The sequence below is a fragment of the Lithobates pipiens genome, unplaced genomic scaffold (genome assembly GCF_037356315.1).
Source record: "Lithobates pipiens isolate NorthernLeopardFrog02 unplaced genomic scaffold, aLitPip1_a1.2 Scaffold_1, whole genome shotgun sequence".
Lineage (NCBI taxonomy): Eukaryota > Metazoa > Chordata > Amphibia > Anura > Ranidae > Lithobates > Lithobates pipiens.
In genome coordinates, this window is record NW_027507685.1 from 45549906 (window position 1) to 45566353 (window position 16448).

At 40.7% G+C, this 16448-nt stretch overlaps 1 protein-coding gene across 3 annotated transcripts in view; it reads right to left on the reverse strand.

The window, feature by feature from the left end:
* Nucleotides 1-16448, reverse strand: part of LOC143996294 (integrator complex subunit 6-like) — a 136171-nt gene that overhangs the window by 15590 nt on the left and 104133 nt on the right. For all 3 annotated transcript variants that reach the window (XR_013277542.1, XM_077491421.1, XM_077491309.1), the window contains exons 11-16: nucleotides 14071-14181; nucleotides 13662-13874; nucleotides 13075-13198; nucleotides 10804-10946; nucleotides 9228-9465; nucleotides 7001-7378 (exon numbers count right to left, since the gene is read on the reverse strand). Coding sequence is in view for 2 of the 3 variants with exons in the window: in XM_077491421.1 (XP_077347547.1) it covers nucleotides 7001-7378; nucleotides 9228-9465; nucleotides 10804-10946; nucleotides 13075-13198; nucleotides 13662-13874; nucleotides 14071-14181 (1207 nt within the window). In the remaining variant the exon portion in view is untranslated. The remainder of the gene's footprint in view (nucleotides 1-7000; nucleotides 7379-9227; nucleotides 9466-10803; nucleotides 10947-13074; nucleotides 13199-13661; nucleotides 13875-14070; nucleotides 14182-16448) is intronic.

Here is a 16448-nt window from a genome sequence, read left to right on the forward strand (position 1 = left end):
GGCCAGATGTTGCATGGTGGAGCACTGGAAACCAAACCACTCGCCCCTCCATTGTGGATAAGCAGAATAAATAACATTGGACTAATGGAAGACCTTTCTGCTACACCGCGCCCCCCCCTTACCCCTACTCCTCTCATTGCCCTCCCATATCTGTGGTACTTAACCACCATTTTCCACAAATTGTTCCCTTTCCCTTCTTCTTGGTCTTATATAAAAGGCTTGCACTGGAAAATATTTAGTACTCACACTGTTTGTCCATGCTAATAGACTACAAGATTTCTTGACTGTTAGAAACCTCTTACAAAGTCTCCACAAGCACCATAGGCTTAAACTTTTTTTTTTTCTTAGTTGTTTTGTATATTGTACATTATGATTTGAGCATTGTGAACTGCCTTTTGTAATAAGAAACCACCCTTAATCATGAGGTTGTGTACTCTCTAATCCAGTGTTTTCCCATCTTTTTTTCCAGTCAAGGCAAAATTCTGCACAATGTAAAAAAACTAAACTAAATGTTTTACATATCAAAGTAGCATCTACACACATAGGGCACCCAACATTACAGATGATTTATTCTTCCAAAGCAAATACATCTTTGCACACTGGTACTTACTAGTAATCCAGTGTTTCTCTTCTACCTCAGTTTCTCTCCCTCACACAGCTATGACCCCAGTGCTGACGGAGAGCAGCAGGAGTGGAGCAAACAAGGATGTAGTGTAGGCGCCCAATGTCCTCCTGATCAACAAACGACGTCAATGGTTGTTAGGAGGTCAACGGCTGGCATTCTTGGTGCCCAAGGTTGTAATGAACAATGGAAGCCTGCAGTCTTGATCCACCCACTGGCTTGTACACCATTTTGAACAATTTGGGGCAATTTGTAAGCATTTTGCCAAGGCACCCTGGTTGAAAAAGCATGCTCTAATGCGTGCTGCCATTCATTGTTAAAGTAGGAATATAGGTAAACCTTTTTTATGCCATTTTGGATAGAGTAAGGGACAATTATAACCGGTTAAAGTTAGAGGTTTTTTTTCCCCTTTTGCCATCAGTGTCTGGGGAGATTTCACTTCCGGTCCTATAGCCACAACAGGAAGTGAGGGAATTTATGGTTGTCACCAGAACTAGTCCCCATTGGAAGATGTACCCTCTATTGCTGTTCTGGGAACAATCCAAAATTTGGGATTTTCTTTTATTTCGGTGATAATGGTAAACATGGCAAAAAGACAAGGTGAACCTCCTAAACAAGGGCACAGGCAGCAATAAAAACCTGACCGGTGTTCTTATTAATCTCCACTTAAACTAAAACTTGAGAAAAAAATGTTTAGCCTTTAATTTTACTTTAAAGTAGGCCTGTAAGCAAAACTAAAAATCAATATGTATTGCAGTATTAAAAGTAAACTAAGTGTCAAGATTAAACAAAATAGATGGAGGAAATGGTGGCATTAGCGAATAGCAGGGAAAAGTGCTTCCACAATATGTTACTGTTGGACCGAATTCACTTGTTCACCAGTACATCGCTGTAATGGGATGCCAGGAGAAGTTCCTCACTCAGACAGCTCACAGCCGTATAACATCTCCAGCTTTTTCTGGGCCCCAGTGCACATGTAGGCCCCCTGTTGGTCCGATATTTTGGACTGCAGTGTGGCTGATAGGATAGGTGATTAAGTGGGGGAATGCAATATTATTCCCTTGCCTGCTCCAATTTCCCTTTTTTTACCATCTATATACTCTTTAAAGAATATCTGGTTGGATAGGATTCAGATTGGCCCCTGCGTCAGGATGTCTCTTCTGCATTTATTTTAAAATTGTTTTGGATGCTAAAATGTACCTATCTAGTGATTAGGATGTAAGTATATGTATTGTACTATCAAATGGCATTACAACAATTTTAGTTGTGATTTTTTTGGCTGATTCCCTTGTCTAAATCTTTTAGATATGTTGTTACCTGAAAAAAAAAAACCCTGATGGAGAATACGACATCTCTGAAACGTCGTTGGGTTTGGGTTACTCCATTACACCTATCCATGATTTTTTTGTGTATTGTTATGCATCCTTGATTATTTATATGTTTCTGTGATATTGTAACTATGTATTTCTTTGTATAATACTTTTTTTTTACATATTTTCCTACGTATGTGAATATGGTAGTACCTATAAAGTCCCACATCTAGGGGCTTTCTCAATTTTTCTATCTTTCTGGGGGTGTGGTACACCTTTATAGCAGATTTATTTCAGATAGCTCGGTTTCAAATTCACATCAATGGACAAGTAGTGTCTTTCCACAACATCCTATTGGAACCTTTTCCTGCACACATACAGCGATTCTGATGCCTTGAACAATTCTTCCAACAGTGTATACCCGCCACAGAAATGTCCCAATATGCTCCGGTGTGCAATAGAACACAAAAATGGGGAAAGAGTGAAAGAACGCCTCCAATGGTGCAGTAGGTTAAATAAACTCAGGGCTACTTTATTAAGGTGCTAGTGGGTGGACTCTTACATTTAAAAACTTCATCAGGTGACGTAATGTGTAGGTCTGGAATCAGACGCACACCGGAAGGGACGTTAGATGTATTTCCCTGTTTTTATATTTTTAAATGTAAGAATCCACCTACTAACTAGTAAAGTAGCCCTGAGTTTTTTTTACCTACTACACTATTGGAGGTATTCTCTCTTCCCCCATTTTTGTGTTCTATTACACACCGGAGCATATTAAGGCATCTGTGTGGAGGGTATACACTGTTGGAAGAATTGTCAGAGACATCAGAACTGCTGTAAGTGATCGGGAAAAGGTTCCAATAGGATGGAAAGACATACTTACCCATTGATGTGAATTTCTTCATTTATATGAGGTGAGAGTTCTGTGAGACTACCATTACAGGAGGCAATCTATGGAGTTCTTTATGGACTCATATTGTCATTAGCTTGCTGTTCCATTGTTTAGCCATTTTTTGAACTCTTTCCCTGTAGCATGTTTTTTATCTATCGACCTTTGTGATCTCCTATTTTGACATTTTTTGCACTTTGTTCATAAATATACTTTTTAATTTTTGGGACATTTATATATAATTTTGTGCACTATACAGTTTGCACTTTATTAATCCCTGAGGGGATTTCACATTTTTGCACCTTTGTATCCCTTTGTGGCTTTCATCTTGTTTGAGTAATTGTTTACTACTGCGCGAGATCACTTTATATTATTTGGTGTATTGTGAACACTTTTAGGTTTTGCTGCAGGTTTTACAGACTATTTGTCACTAGTTTTTGTACTAGGTTACCTATTCATTTATTTATTTTTAGTAGCGCAAAGCCCACTTTTATACAATACTGTAAGTTAGCTTTGGTTGCTGGGTCATTACTGGATTACATGGTCAGAATTTCTATTCCAGAGATGTAAACAAAGTGCAGTGTATGTGATGTCATTTTTCAATAATCAAGAATGCTGTGCTCTGCCAGTTAATTTCAGGAGAGATGGACTAAGGGAAAGGAGGAGGACCTGTGCTGGATCAGGAGCCGGAGCAAAGTGGACTGTGTGGAGGTGAGCTGCCCTGGGGGGAAAGAAATGTCGGGCAGGAGCAGAGACACCAGGGCTGAAGATGCCACCAGAGGGGTGTTGGATTGCTTATGTATCTTTTATGCAGTGTGTAGGTACAGCACCTTGAAAAAGTATTCAAACCCTTTGGAATTTTCCACATTTTGTCATGTTACAACCAAAAATGTAAATTTATTTTATTGGGATTTTATGTGATAGACCAACACAAAGTGGCACATAATTGTGAAGTGGAAGGAAATGATAAATGGTTTTCAAAATATTTTACATATAAATATCTCAAAAGTGTGGCGTACATATGTATTCAGCCCCTCTGAGTGTAGCACCACCTTTTGCTGCAATTACAACTGCAAGTCTTTTAGGTAGGTCTCTACCAGCTTTGCTAGAGAGTGAAATGTTTGCATATTCTTTGCAAAATAGCTCAAGCTCTGTCAGATTGTATGGAGAGCACCTGTGAACAACAATTTTCAAGTTTTGCCACATATTTTCAATTGGATTTAGGTCTGGACTTTGACTGGGCCATTCTAACACATGAATATGCTTTGATCTAAACAATTCCATTGTAGCTCTGGCTGTACGTTTAGGGTTGTTGTCCTGCTGGAAGGTGAACCTCTGCTCTAGTCTAAAATCTTTTGCAGACTAACAGGTTTTCTTCTAATGCCGCGTACACACGAGCGGATTGTATGGCGTACTTAGTCCGTCATACAATCCGACGGACAATCCGTCGTAGTTTCCACTGAACGGACTTGACCACACACGGATACACAAACAGTCCGTCGAAAGCTTGAGCGATGACGTGTACGGCACGTACGACGTGACTAGAAATAGGAAGTCCAAGACACAGCAAAGCACCCTTCCGCCGTGTAAATCCTTTCTGGGCATGCGCCATTCTTAGTCCGTCGAATTAGCATACTGACGACCGTATTGTCCGCTGAAACCAAAGTACGACGGACAGATTTGTGGAAAAACCGAAATTCTTAGTACTCCGGACTGCACGCTGAAAAAGTCCGCTGAAGCCCACACACGAGCGGATTGTCCGCTGAAATGTGTTTCAACGGACTAAGTACGTCAAACAGTTCGACCGTGTGTACGCGGCATAAGATTGCTCTGTATTTGGCTCCATCCGTCTTACCATCAACTCTGACCAGCTTTCCCTGTCCCCGCTGAAGAAAAGCATCCCACAACATGATACTGTCACCACATTTCACTGTGGGATGGTGTGCACAGGGTGATGAGCAGCGCTAGTTTTCCACCACACATAGCATTTTGCATTTAAGCCAAAAAGTTCAATTTTGGTCTCATCTGACCAGAGCACCTTATACATGTTTGCTGTGTCCTCCACATGGCTTGTCATGTGAAGGACGCAGCAAACATGTATAAAAGCAAACATGGTCTATCACATAAAATCCCAATAAAATACATTTACGTTTTTGGCTGTAACATGGCAAAATGTGGAAAATTTCAAGGGGTATGAATACTTTAAGGCACTGTATGTGCATAAGTGATATGTAAAGAGGGTGGTGAAAAAAGAATAAAAGGAGTACTGTGCACTGGTCTGTATACAATTCTGGCTTCTAAACAAATTCCTGGGAAACATTTATCAAGCAAATTTTTGACACAGTGGTATGCAAATAAGGGTAATTTGCAGCCCCATGTGGCTGTGGTAGTCAGAGCCAGGTTTCATTCCATTACAGTGCTACTGTGAAGCAGATGAAGGAGGGATTTATGATCCAAGCTATAACCCCGTAATACATCAGTCACACAATTGGATGCATATCAGGCTGCCTTGAAGTCTCTGTGACATCTTTACAGTATTTGCAATCTGTGTGTCTGAATTCCTGGAAAGCCAACTGACAGGTTAGCAAAGTCTGCAACAGATTACTGAAGATGAGACAGATTTTCATTCTAAATAGATGCACAATTAAGTCGTCAGGGTCAGGTTTCATTTGGTCACAGTGAGACTTTACAGCAGCAAAAACAGGAGTTTATCATTCAAGCTGCAACTTTGTAATACATCTATGGCACATCTATGGCATAATCTGTCTTGCTACTCCTGTTTAGCACTGCTTTGCTGGTCACCAATATTGATAAATGTCCAATTTTTTGCAGGTTAAAAAAAAAAAAAAAAAAAAAAAAAAAGTGCATTGATTTCTTTTTAGGCTGTAAAGCATTGCACCAGCTGGTGCCCTGCGGGTGTCCTGCAGATCTGTCAGTCATTGTATCTGTGTGCCCATACATCCCATACTGGCAAGCAGATACACTGACAGAAAGCATCAATGAACTACCACGGCACTGCACAGTATTGCATAAAGTGAACTCCACTGTGTTGTGGGGACATGAATTATGAATACCACCCAAAGCACCTTGCCAGAACACCTTGATGCATATGCGATTCAGCACACCATAATGAACAGATAAGAACTATAAGAACATTGCGGTGTGCAGTTTTGAGAAAACTACAAAGGTCTACTTTAACATCCAGAAATACACACACATACAATATAATATATATATATATATATATATTTTTTTTTTTTTTTTTTTTTCTCAATATATAAATTCTTACTCTAATGGTTATGTCAGATGTGCGATTTGCAACATTTTTTTAAAGTGATTTTCCACTATGGATATTGGTTATTTTCTGTCGCTAAGCGGTTGAGTTTGAGCAGCCTTACATCATGTCAGTGACCAGCTTGTCTACAGTAATCATTCTGTTTTTACTTTTATGGCTTAGACACCAATCACTATTTCAGAGCACACCAACCTGATGAAGTCAAACAGTTTAAACTTTAGCAGCAACAGATCACCAGAACTCCAACTATTAAATTGCTAGCTACAAATCATTGTTAGTCATTAGTAAAAGTGCTTAATCTCTACTACAAAACTGTTATGACTTAAGCTGGCCATACCTGGATCAAAATATGCCGTGTTCAGCAGAGACCTGACACATTTCCATCAAAGTATGGGGCACCCCGGTTGTACACATGTCGATCTATTGATTGATGCGGTGTGGAGTGGTTAGTGCTGCTGGCTATAGCCAACACCACCAATCATTGTGTTATGCAAGCAGGGAGGGCTCCCCACCAACAGAACACAATAGCACTGCTGGAGGGATTCCTCCATCAATACTGACTGTTACTGTATTGATGTGAAACTCAACCAATTTTCTTTCCTTCCACTCTTTGTGGAAGGAAAAAAAATTGCATAATCTGTGACCTGTCTTTATAAAAAAAATCTCAGCCACAAAGAGTGCACCATTTTCAGTCACACAGACCAGTTTGGTGGACTTGGACTAAAAGTGGAGTAGTAGTAAGCACAGCTATTTTGCAGCACTACTAAGTAGGGAGCAGAGTCTGCATACATATTGCACAAATAATGGCTGCCCTCATGTACATAATCAAAATTGAAAAACTATACACAAAAACTGATAAGATTAGAACATAATTTTTGACTTACTTCTTCCCGGCTTCCGAACTTCTTTCATGACCCTGATCTTAATATCTGCATTTGACCCGTTCATTATAATTTGTGCTTCCTTTAGGGAATTTGGCACAATTATTGCAGAAATGCATTCCCGAGTCACTGGAGAATCCTCTAGAGGTGTGTAGTCATCAACGGGTGACTTTATAAGTGCGTTATTAACAGGCTTGTGGTCTAAATTCTCCTCATCCAAGCAATTTAGTTCATCAGTAACAGAATCAAAGTTGTTCAAATCGTCATCACCTAGAGCAGCTGGGGCAATAAGTGGAGACAGTCTATCTATTTGTTTTTCTATCACCTGACCATTGCCAGTCCTCTCTTCATTACTTTCTGAAGTTACTGTATTATTGGCATCTGGAAAACACAACATTTTGTAAACAGAAGGCTTTGAGTGAAACATATCACAGGCTTGATGTAAAATTAAAGATCTTTAAAACATCATTTAATATTGCCCAAAGTTAAATATAGGACTGTTTATTTTCCTATAGCTACCAATACTATTTAAACATAAAACATATGTTCACGTCAAATAGAATAGTTTTTATTCTGAAGGATTAATGATGAAATGTTAGGGCACTGCTTGCATAATTTATGCTCTATGTTGCCCCAGTACAACCAATTGGATGTAAACCTGCAAGGAAAAATAACAGTTAACAAATAAGTGTTTTAATATACTTGTCTGAGCTCACATAAACCACCGATTAATATTAATGTTTAAATCCTTATCAACTTTGTCCACTGTGGACTGTGCTCCACTAGGAAGGGATCACTCCTTAACTCTACATGTGGATTTGGGTAACACACATGTACATTCAGTACCTAGTGGAGTAGTGTTGAGGGTGTCTGGTTTGGTTCCTCCTGGCCTGCCCCCTGACATTGTTGGGGATAGTTGGAACCCTGCCTCAACCCCAGATGAGACGGTTATATCTCAGCTCTAACAGTTTCTATTGCTTAAAAACATGCATCCCACCCCTGATGACTGGCAAGAAGCCAAGAAATGCGTCGGGTTCTCAAACTAAGGATGCCCAATTAAGCTTATTTTAATCCTTGATAAAATCAATTTTTGTCCTATAGAGTTTGTACTTCATGTGATTTTATGTATTTTGATTAGTAATTTATGTATTTCTGTTATGAATTGCATCCATGTATGTCCATTGATTTGTCTATACTCCAGACTCTGATTATTATTATGAAAATATATTGAGTGTATATCTATATTTATATTACTGTACTACCATTGTATGCATTCAGATCATGGACTACCCCTAGTGGTTATGGATTATAAATTAAATCTAAATCATTTCATCTACTCACATGAATTTATTATTTTTATTTTCAATTGACATGCTTCATTTAAAGTCCCACTTGCCCCCCTTTTCTTTTTATACAATTTACCCAGGATGGAAGCATGCCATTGCTACTTGGTACTGCGGCAGGTCACTTCTCTTAAATCTAAGGCCTTAAAGTGGTTGTAAACCCTTACAACACACTTTGACCTACAGGTAAGCCTAGATTAAGGCTTACCTGTAGGTCCAAGAAATATCTCCTAAACCGTGTAGGTTTAGGAGATATTTGCCGAAATATAGGCATCGCTGTCTACGGCGCATGCGCCGTAGATAGCGGCGCGCAGGCGCACTGAGCGCGGCACCCGTTAACGCCGATATGCCGCGCGTGGCGGCTCCCGTGCACATGCGCGGGAGTGACATCACGCGGCTTCACCAAATGACAGCGGCGAGACCCACCGAGAAGATGGATGCGCCGGACTACAGAGGACAGCGGTGACTTCGCTGGCTCCTGTGTCAGGTGACACATAATGGGCTACTATGCGATGCATAGTAGTCCATTATGCTTTACCTTTGCAGAGAATGAAAGAAGAAGTAAACCCATCAGGGTTTACTTCCTCTTTAAGCAGTTAAAACTCCATGTGCAAGATTAAAACATAATTTCACATTAATAAAAGTTATTTAAGATTAACATGTTAAGGAGAAAACTGTCGAGAGATACAAATCACTAATCCATCCTAAAGAGCTGAGCCATGTTGGATTTACATTTCCAATAACTACTCAAAACTAAAATATAAACTTGAGGTGGACTTTATAAACCTTCACCCTTCCCCAAGTTTGAATAATGCTAAATTGCTCCATAATCATGAAAATCCTATGCAGAAAGAGAATAAAAACCACAGCAAATAATGGAGGCTTACCTTTGTGTATAGGAATAGGCTTAATTAGGTTGTGTGGCGTTTGGCTACCTGGTGCTGTAGGGGGCCCCTTCCCTCCTACATGATTGGTTATAATAGGGGGGGTCTGAGGTCTTCTTAGGAGAAGTGGAGACATGCTTCTTCTTCTCTTTAAAGAGGCCGGAGTGTTGGCATCCCCAGGCCGTTTAACTTTATTTTGAGGTCCAGCAACAAACTCATCAGCTTCATCAATCATCATACCCTAGAGTAGAAAAAAATAAATAAAAACATGTTAATAATAGAACCAACTAATGTAAAACCAATCAAGCTTGTTTGGGTCAATATAGGAAAAGTAAACATGTTCTATAATCCTCTGAGGAATGTTCAGTGAAATTGTGGAGCTGGGCCTTCCCGTCATCCACCACAGCATTTGTGGATTTGCACAGACCTTTTGACTGGCCAAGCCTGATTTCAGCAGCTATACTTTACACCACCAAGCTCATCTGATTATGTGGAAGACCCATAGTGCTTATATTTACACATGCTGCCACTGGAGTGGAATGGCAAGATAGAATCTCTATGTACAAATGTTGCTTCATGCCTGCGGACGTGACAGGATGTCCACATCTCTCGTTAACCCTATACCTGCATTTAGCATATATACAGGGGTGAATTTACTAAAGGCAAATAGACTGTACACTTTTGCAAGTGCAGTTGCACTCATTTTCCCCGGTTAGTAAATGCGTTAAGCTGCACTTTGTAAAGAATAACCAAGTCAGATGCAAGGAAAAAAACAAACAAAAAACAAACAAAAAAAAACAAAACAGATTTTTTTTTTGCTTTACCACATTTGCTAGGGAAAATTAGTGCACACAGTATTTGCCTTTAGTAAATCCACCCCGCAGTCTTGCATTCAGCACTTGTAATGGATATGATATTGTTAGGCTGATTTATCTCCATATATGTACACTGTAGCACACAAAAAGCGTTCTTGCCTGGTGATTTCCTGTTTGTAAGACCACTGGCTGCTATTTCTCCTGTATCTTCAGCCAGCGGTCTGACACTTCCCCTTGCAGTTCTCCAAAATCGAGCAGGGAGTTCGATTTTCTGTAGTGGTTGAAGGGGGTCTCTCAGCCCCCGTACTGTGCCGCCCATGGAGGAGGTGTCCTCCTCCTCTGCTCCCTGACCGTCAAAGCAGAGCCTGATCATTATCAGAAATCACTGGATGACACAGCGGGAATCTCTGGCTGTGACAGGTATTGTATGTGAAATACCGATCACTGTAATGTCCTGCTGGCATTGTGATTGACAGCGTGCTGTCCCAATGCCGGTGGGAAGTGGGACATTACAGTGTCGGTATTCCACATACAATGCCTGTGACACCCCGAGATCCCCGCTGTGCCATCCGGTCATTTTTCATCCCTCGTGCTGCACTGGTAGTCATTGAGGAGACCACACTGGTGGACACTGATTGCTGTTAGAACGATTTCAAAACTGCAGCAGGAGGAGGAATATTTCTAATACTGAAATACAGCAGAGTACAGTGTACCTTTCTAAACCTTGTGCACCAACTCATTATTTTGTTATGGCATAGTCATACCTTTTTATCTTGCTTAAATGGATTTCCAAAGGTGTGCAGTCTCTTGGGCTGATCTGGATCAATTTCTCGGAGAGGGGAAGGCATTAGCTTCAAGTATTCTTGGTAATTGCCCATCTGTGCCACAGGGACACTATGCAGACAGTCTGAAACATAAATCAAAAGATATATTGCCAACACAGTATAAACAATTACATAACCTTAAACTTGATGACAAATTTTAATAAGCAATGGACAAAATTAAATGACCTATACATACAATCCATATATTAACAGACTTGAGCTGCACAAATCCAGTTTTACACAAAAAAGGTGTGCAAACGGTATTGCCAGATTTCCACAAGTTATTGAGAAAAACGGCAGAGACCCCCTTACATCAGAGAGTCAGCAGAATTTCACTTTAACGGGGAGCTCTGTGGACTCTAAATGTAAAGGGGAACTCTGATGGAATAGGTGTTCTGGGAACCCGGGGAACTCTGATGGAATAGGTGTTCTGGGAACCCGGGGAACTCTGATGGAATAGGTGTTCTGGTGCAAAGGGGAACTCTGGTGCAAAGGGGAACTCTGGTGCAAAGGGGAACTCTGGTGCAAAGGGGAACTCTGGTGCAAAGGGGAACTCTGGTGCAAAGGGGAACTCTGGTGCAAAGGGGAACTCTGGTGCAAAGGGGAACTCTGGTGCAAAGGGGAACTCTGGTGCAAAGGGGAACTCTGGTCACCAAAGCCCCCTTTACATCAGAGTCTGCGGAACACCCCTTAAATCTGAGGTCCCCTTACATTATTGTACTAATTCAGAGGCAGTAGAGATAAGGGAGGGGCTGAATGGATGGATGTGAGCTCACCTCACCCCAAGGAAGGAAGGAGGCTCATGCAGTCTGCATATCCATTCTCCATGCTGCCTCCGGCTCCCCCCCCTCCCCCCCACACATCCCCAGGCTTTCCCATCCCCACTCCAATCCGAGTGTGGGTGGGGCTGCAGGCACACACGACGACCTGAGCGGGAGGAGGAGTGGACCTAGCTCTCTCCTGTCCATGCGAGGAGAGGGGGGGGCGCGAGTGGGATGTCAGTGCTGGCTCTGTCTGGGCAGTGTAAGTGAGACTCTAACAGGCACTCTCCACTTACAACTGCAGCCAGTAACCCCCACTGTGGATCCACAGACTAGGCTTTTGGGGCCCCCCCCCCACAGTGGTGGAACATGCCAGGGCCCGGTCGTATGCGACTCTGGTAGTTCCACCACTGATTATTCCACAGAAAGTGCTCAGTAGATCCAGAACATCAAGCGACAGATGTTATATAATCAAATCTCTACTTTTCTTGTAAAGTCAATAAGTCAAACTTGCTTCAATTCCTCCCAAGTCACCCTTTTAGTTACGGAGGCTGACCATCCCTTTAACCACTTGACCTCCAGAAGATTTACTAGCCCCTCCTGACCAGGCCATTTTTTGCAACACGGCACTGTGTTACTTTAACTGACAATTGTGCGACACTGAGACACTGTACCCAGTAATTTGATGTTTTCCTTTTCCCCCCACAAATAGAGCATTCTTTTGGTGGTATTTAATCACCTCCGTATTTTTATTTTTTGTGCTATAAACAAAAAAAATAAAAAAAAATTTTTTTCTTTTTGCTATGAAACCTATCCAATAAAAATAAATGTAAAACAAACTCAAATTTCTTCATAAATTAAGGATCAATATCAAACAGGTGCTATCAAAGGGTTAACTGTGTACCTATCTGGTGTTTTTTTTTTTTTTTTTTTTACTGTGGGAGAGGTGCTTGCACCAGGGGAAGACATGGTTCCATGTCCCTGCTTTGCAGGAACACAGGATCCAGGTCTTCCTTCCTGACAGAACGGCAATTTGCCTAGTTTACATAGGCATACTGCAATCCTGCCTGTGTACTAAATGATCGGTGGGTATCAAGTCCGCAGCACCCACCCATCGGCTCCTGCTGTGAATAATCGCAGGAGTGAGCCGCCAGCTGCGCATATTCGTGCTGACTACCCAGAAGTGCAGGATCACTTATATGTGATCCTGCATACAGCAGCCACCCTGTAGCAATACAACTGCTATAGGGTGGTTGCTAAGTGGTTAAATAATAAAGAAATGAGAGGGTATGGAGCCAAGCAATGGGTTCTAGATAGTGACCTTCACACAAGTCAGAAAATATTCAGTTTTCATGCGTTTTAACATTTTTCCCCCTTTTATTTTATTTTTTATATATGCCACATAACATAAAGCTGCTAGTAATAGAATAGACCTGAAATAGGACTGTACCTTCATCTTGCCCCACAATCAGTTTATGTGTTTTCAGCAAATTGGTCCTCATCCTTGTCAACTGATCTAGGAGGTTTGTGCGTGGAATGTCATAGGCATTTCTGTATGTCTGTGGCTTCAGATCCTAAACAAAAGCCAGGTGTTAGACAGGTAGTTCAAAATTAAACTATATATAAAAATGCAACGTCGGGCTTGTTCAGGTGCTTAGTGAAAAGCGCTTCCCAGAGACAGCTCAACATGCAGCATTTCCCAATCGGCTAATGAAGTTCAGTGAGAAAGCACTAAAGATGGCATCCTTGTGCACTGCAACATCTGTCCTGCACTTACTCAAGGACACCTCCACTCATCCACAGAGAATAGAAGCTGTCAGTTAGGAGATCCCATCTGTAAAATGCAGCTCACTATCTGTGTAAATGAGCCCCAACAGACCGTTGCAAAAAGGTGAAAGAAAACGTTGCAAAGAAACATCCACTGTGCTGAACAGAGAGAATCAGGAATGCCTTACTTTAAATATAGAGCGCGGTTCCAGATTTCAAGATAATGGGGGAAATACTTCACAATAATGCACACTTAAATGGACACTATACCTTATTTAAAAGTCCAATTTGGAAACCAGGAAACTCCTTCAAACTCTCTGAAAGTCGGATAGAGGCATCTCCGGAGGTCCCCTGTAGAGGCTGTTTGAAATCTCTATTGTGAATGAAAAATGTTCTTGTGGGGTTGCTTTTTAATTTAATCCCAGTCTCCTGTGGGGCCTTCTTTCCAACAGATGCTATTATCCTCTCAGATTCCATTTTCGTCTGCAACATGTAAAGTGTAGAGAAACAATTTAAAGACCTTTCAGTACCAAGCAGACGTGCTTGTAAGTAAATAATTTGAAGCTTCAGAAAGGCTTATACTGAGGGACAGATATGGAAGGCCTCACAGCTACACATAACTCATAACACATTTTGGCATCTCAACCAAAAGCAATATTATTGATTATGCATGTGTTACCTGTTGACTAAGCTTTTTCAAATAAGAAATAACACTATAACTAAGACCACAGTCCAAGTTGTCCGATATTAGGCTTGGAGCCCCCATCATCCGCAGTGCTTTTTTTAATGGCTAAATGAGGGGGAAAAAAAAAAAAAAGTAAAGAAAAATAATTTGATTGGTTAAATGGCATTCTACATAAAGCAAAAAAAAAAAAAAAAAAATAAAAAAAGGATAAAAAATCATTACATTTACTACCATCACAAGCAGATACTGAAGATGTGAAAGACATTGTAGCAAAAAACTTCAAAATGAGTGAAACCATCACTATTTGCTTTGACTTTCATTACTTTAAATATATATCATTATTAATTTTATATATATATCGCAATATCATTATATATATATTATATTCTTTAGACAGAATATTGTATAAGTGACACCTCACAAGAAATGAACTGCAGAAAGGTCCCCCTTTTGAAACATACACTGGAATTGTTTAAGTTCTACATGGAGAGAAAGAAACACTAATTTTAATGTTCTAGCCTTTGCTTACTTCATGCTTCTGCTCATAGCAGTAACATATTGTAGGTCATATTCCAGGGGAAAAGGAAGGAACTTAAAGTGGTTGTAAACCCTCCCCCACAACTTTGTCCCATGTAAATAAGTATAAAAAACCCTAATGAACACTGCTTGTAGATATCCAATTACTTGCTTAGTATTGTTGTAATCCTTTTTGTTCTTTAGAATGATGTCACTGAGCATGCCCAGATCTCCCCCGATTTACGGCACACTCTCTATGTGCTTATCTATCTGTTATCAGGACTTCCTACAGCACACTACTGATATCCCAGGAGGCTTCATAATCACTCAGAGCTTCCTCCTACACACCATGTGACACATGCAGTGTAAAGCAGTACTGCAGTCTTATCAGCTGAAGCTGATAGGACTCACACGGAAACACTAGATAAGCAGCAAAAGTAAATACTATGAAATAAAACAAGTCAGCTATGAACATGGAAGCAGGGTTGCCATAGAAACATTGGATTGAGAAGGAGGCTTGGTTAACAGTACAGAAAGTGCTCAATGTAAGGGCAGAAATGCACTCCAGCGTGGACTCAGAAAACAATACTTAAAGAGGAAGTAAACCCTAATGGGTTTACTTCCTCTTTCATTCCCTGCAAAGGCAAAGCATAATGGACTACTATGCATCGCATAGTAGCCCATTATGTGTCACTTACCTGACACAGGAGCCAGCGATGTCGCCGCTGTCCCCTGTATTCCGCCGCATCCATCTTGCTGGTGGCGTCTCGCAGCTCCGCCGCTGTCATTCGGCGAAGCCGCGATGACGTCACTCCCGCGCATGCGCACGGGAGTCGACACGCGCGGCAGCTCCATTCTTGGAAATGCCGCGCTCAGTGCGCCTGCGCGCCGCTGTCTACGGCGCATGTGCCGTAGACAGCGGTGCCCGTTTTCGGGCAAATATCTCCTAAACCATATAGGTTTAGGAGATATTGCTTGGACCTACAGGTAAGCCTTAATCTAGGCTTACCTGTAGGTCAAAGTGGTTTGTAAGGGTTTACAACCACTTTAAGATGGTGCTGCCTAACACCTGGAAACAAGTTTTTTAAAGTTTCTTTAAACAGTAAGTAATATGCGATTTGGGCTGGATTACAGTGGCTAGAGTCTGATAATTACTTATTATAATGGACTAAATGAAAAGAAGCATCAGAGTGGGAGAGTTTACTTCCTCTTTAAAACAATTATCCAATACAAATACACACACACACACACACACACACACACAAATACAGCTATCACCAGAATAGGGGATAACCTACAGTAATATGTATTTACAACTTTTCCAATTTATCCAAAACCAGAATAAATAATTTGCTAAAGATACATTTAGGGGTTTTCAGGATTTTAGGAAATGTAGATAGCAAATGTTTGTGCTATCGACTACTGCTAGTTACTAATGGATGTTCTTTGAATATTTATCTGCCCCAACATCTTCAATAATGATTCATGAAGGAAATTAATGTGGAGGAATCTTACAAAGTCTTACGCTCACAATTCTCATTTTAAGATTTATTTTTTTTCCCCCCTGGAAAATAATTTTTTTACCTTCCACTGAAGCAACTGTGGGTAAAGAATAGTCTAAATGTAGGTTTTCAATTTTTTTGTTCTATTGGATAAACTAGATGGTCTTTTTCCAACCTGACTTACTATGCAACGTACAAGCCCACACTCAAACTCATATTTTACATACATGGCCCTCTATTCACCCACCATCCAAAACATCACTTTAAAGTATTACATCAACTGTAATCTTGAAACGTATCGGGAGTTTTAAAAGGCTACAATATTTACCATTTTCTTTTACACAGAAAAATCTA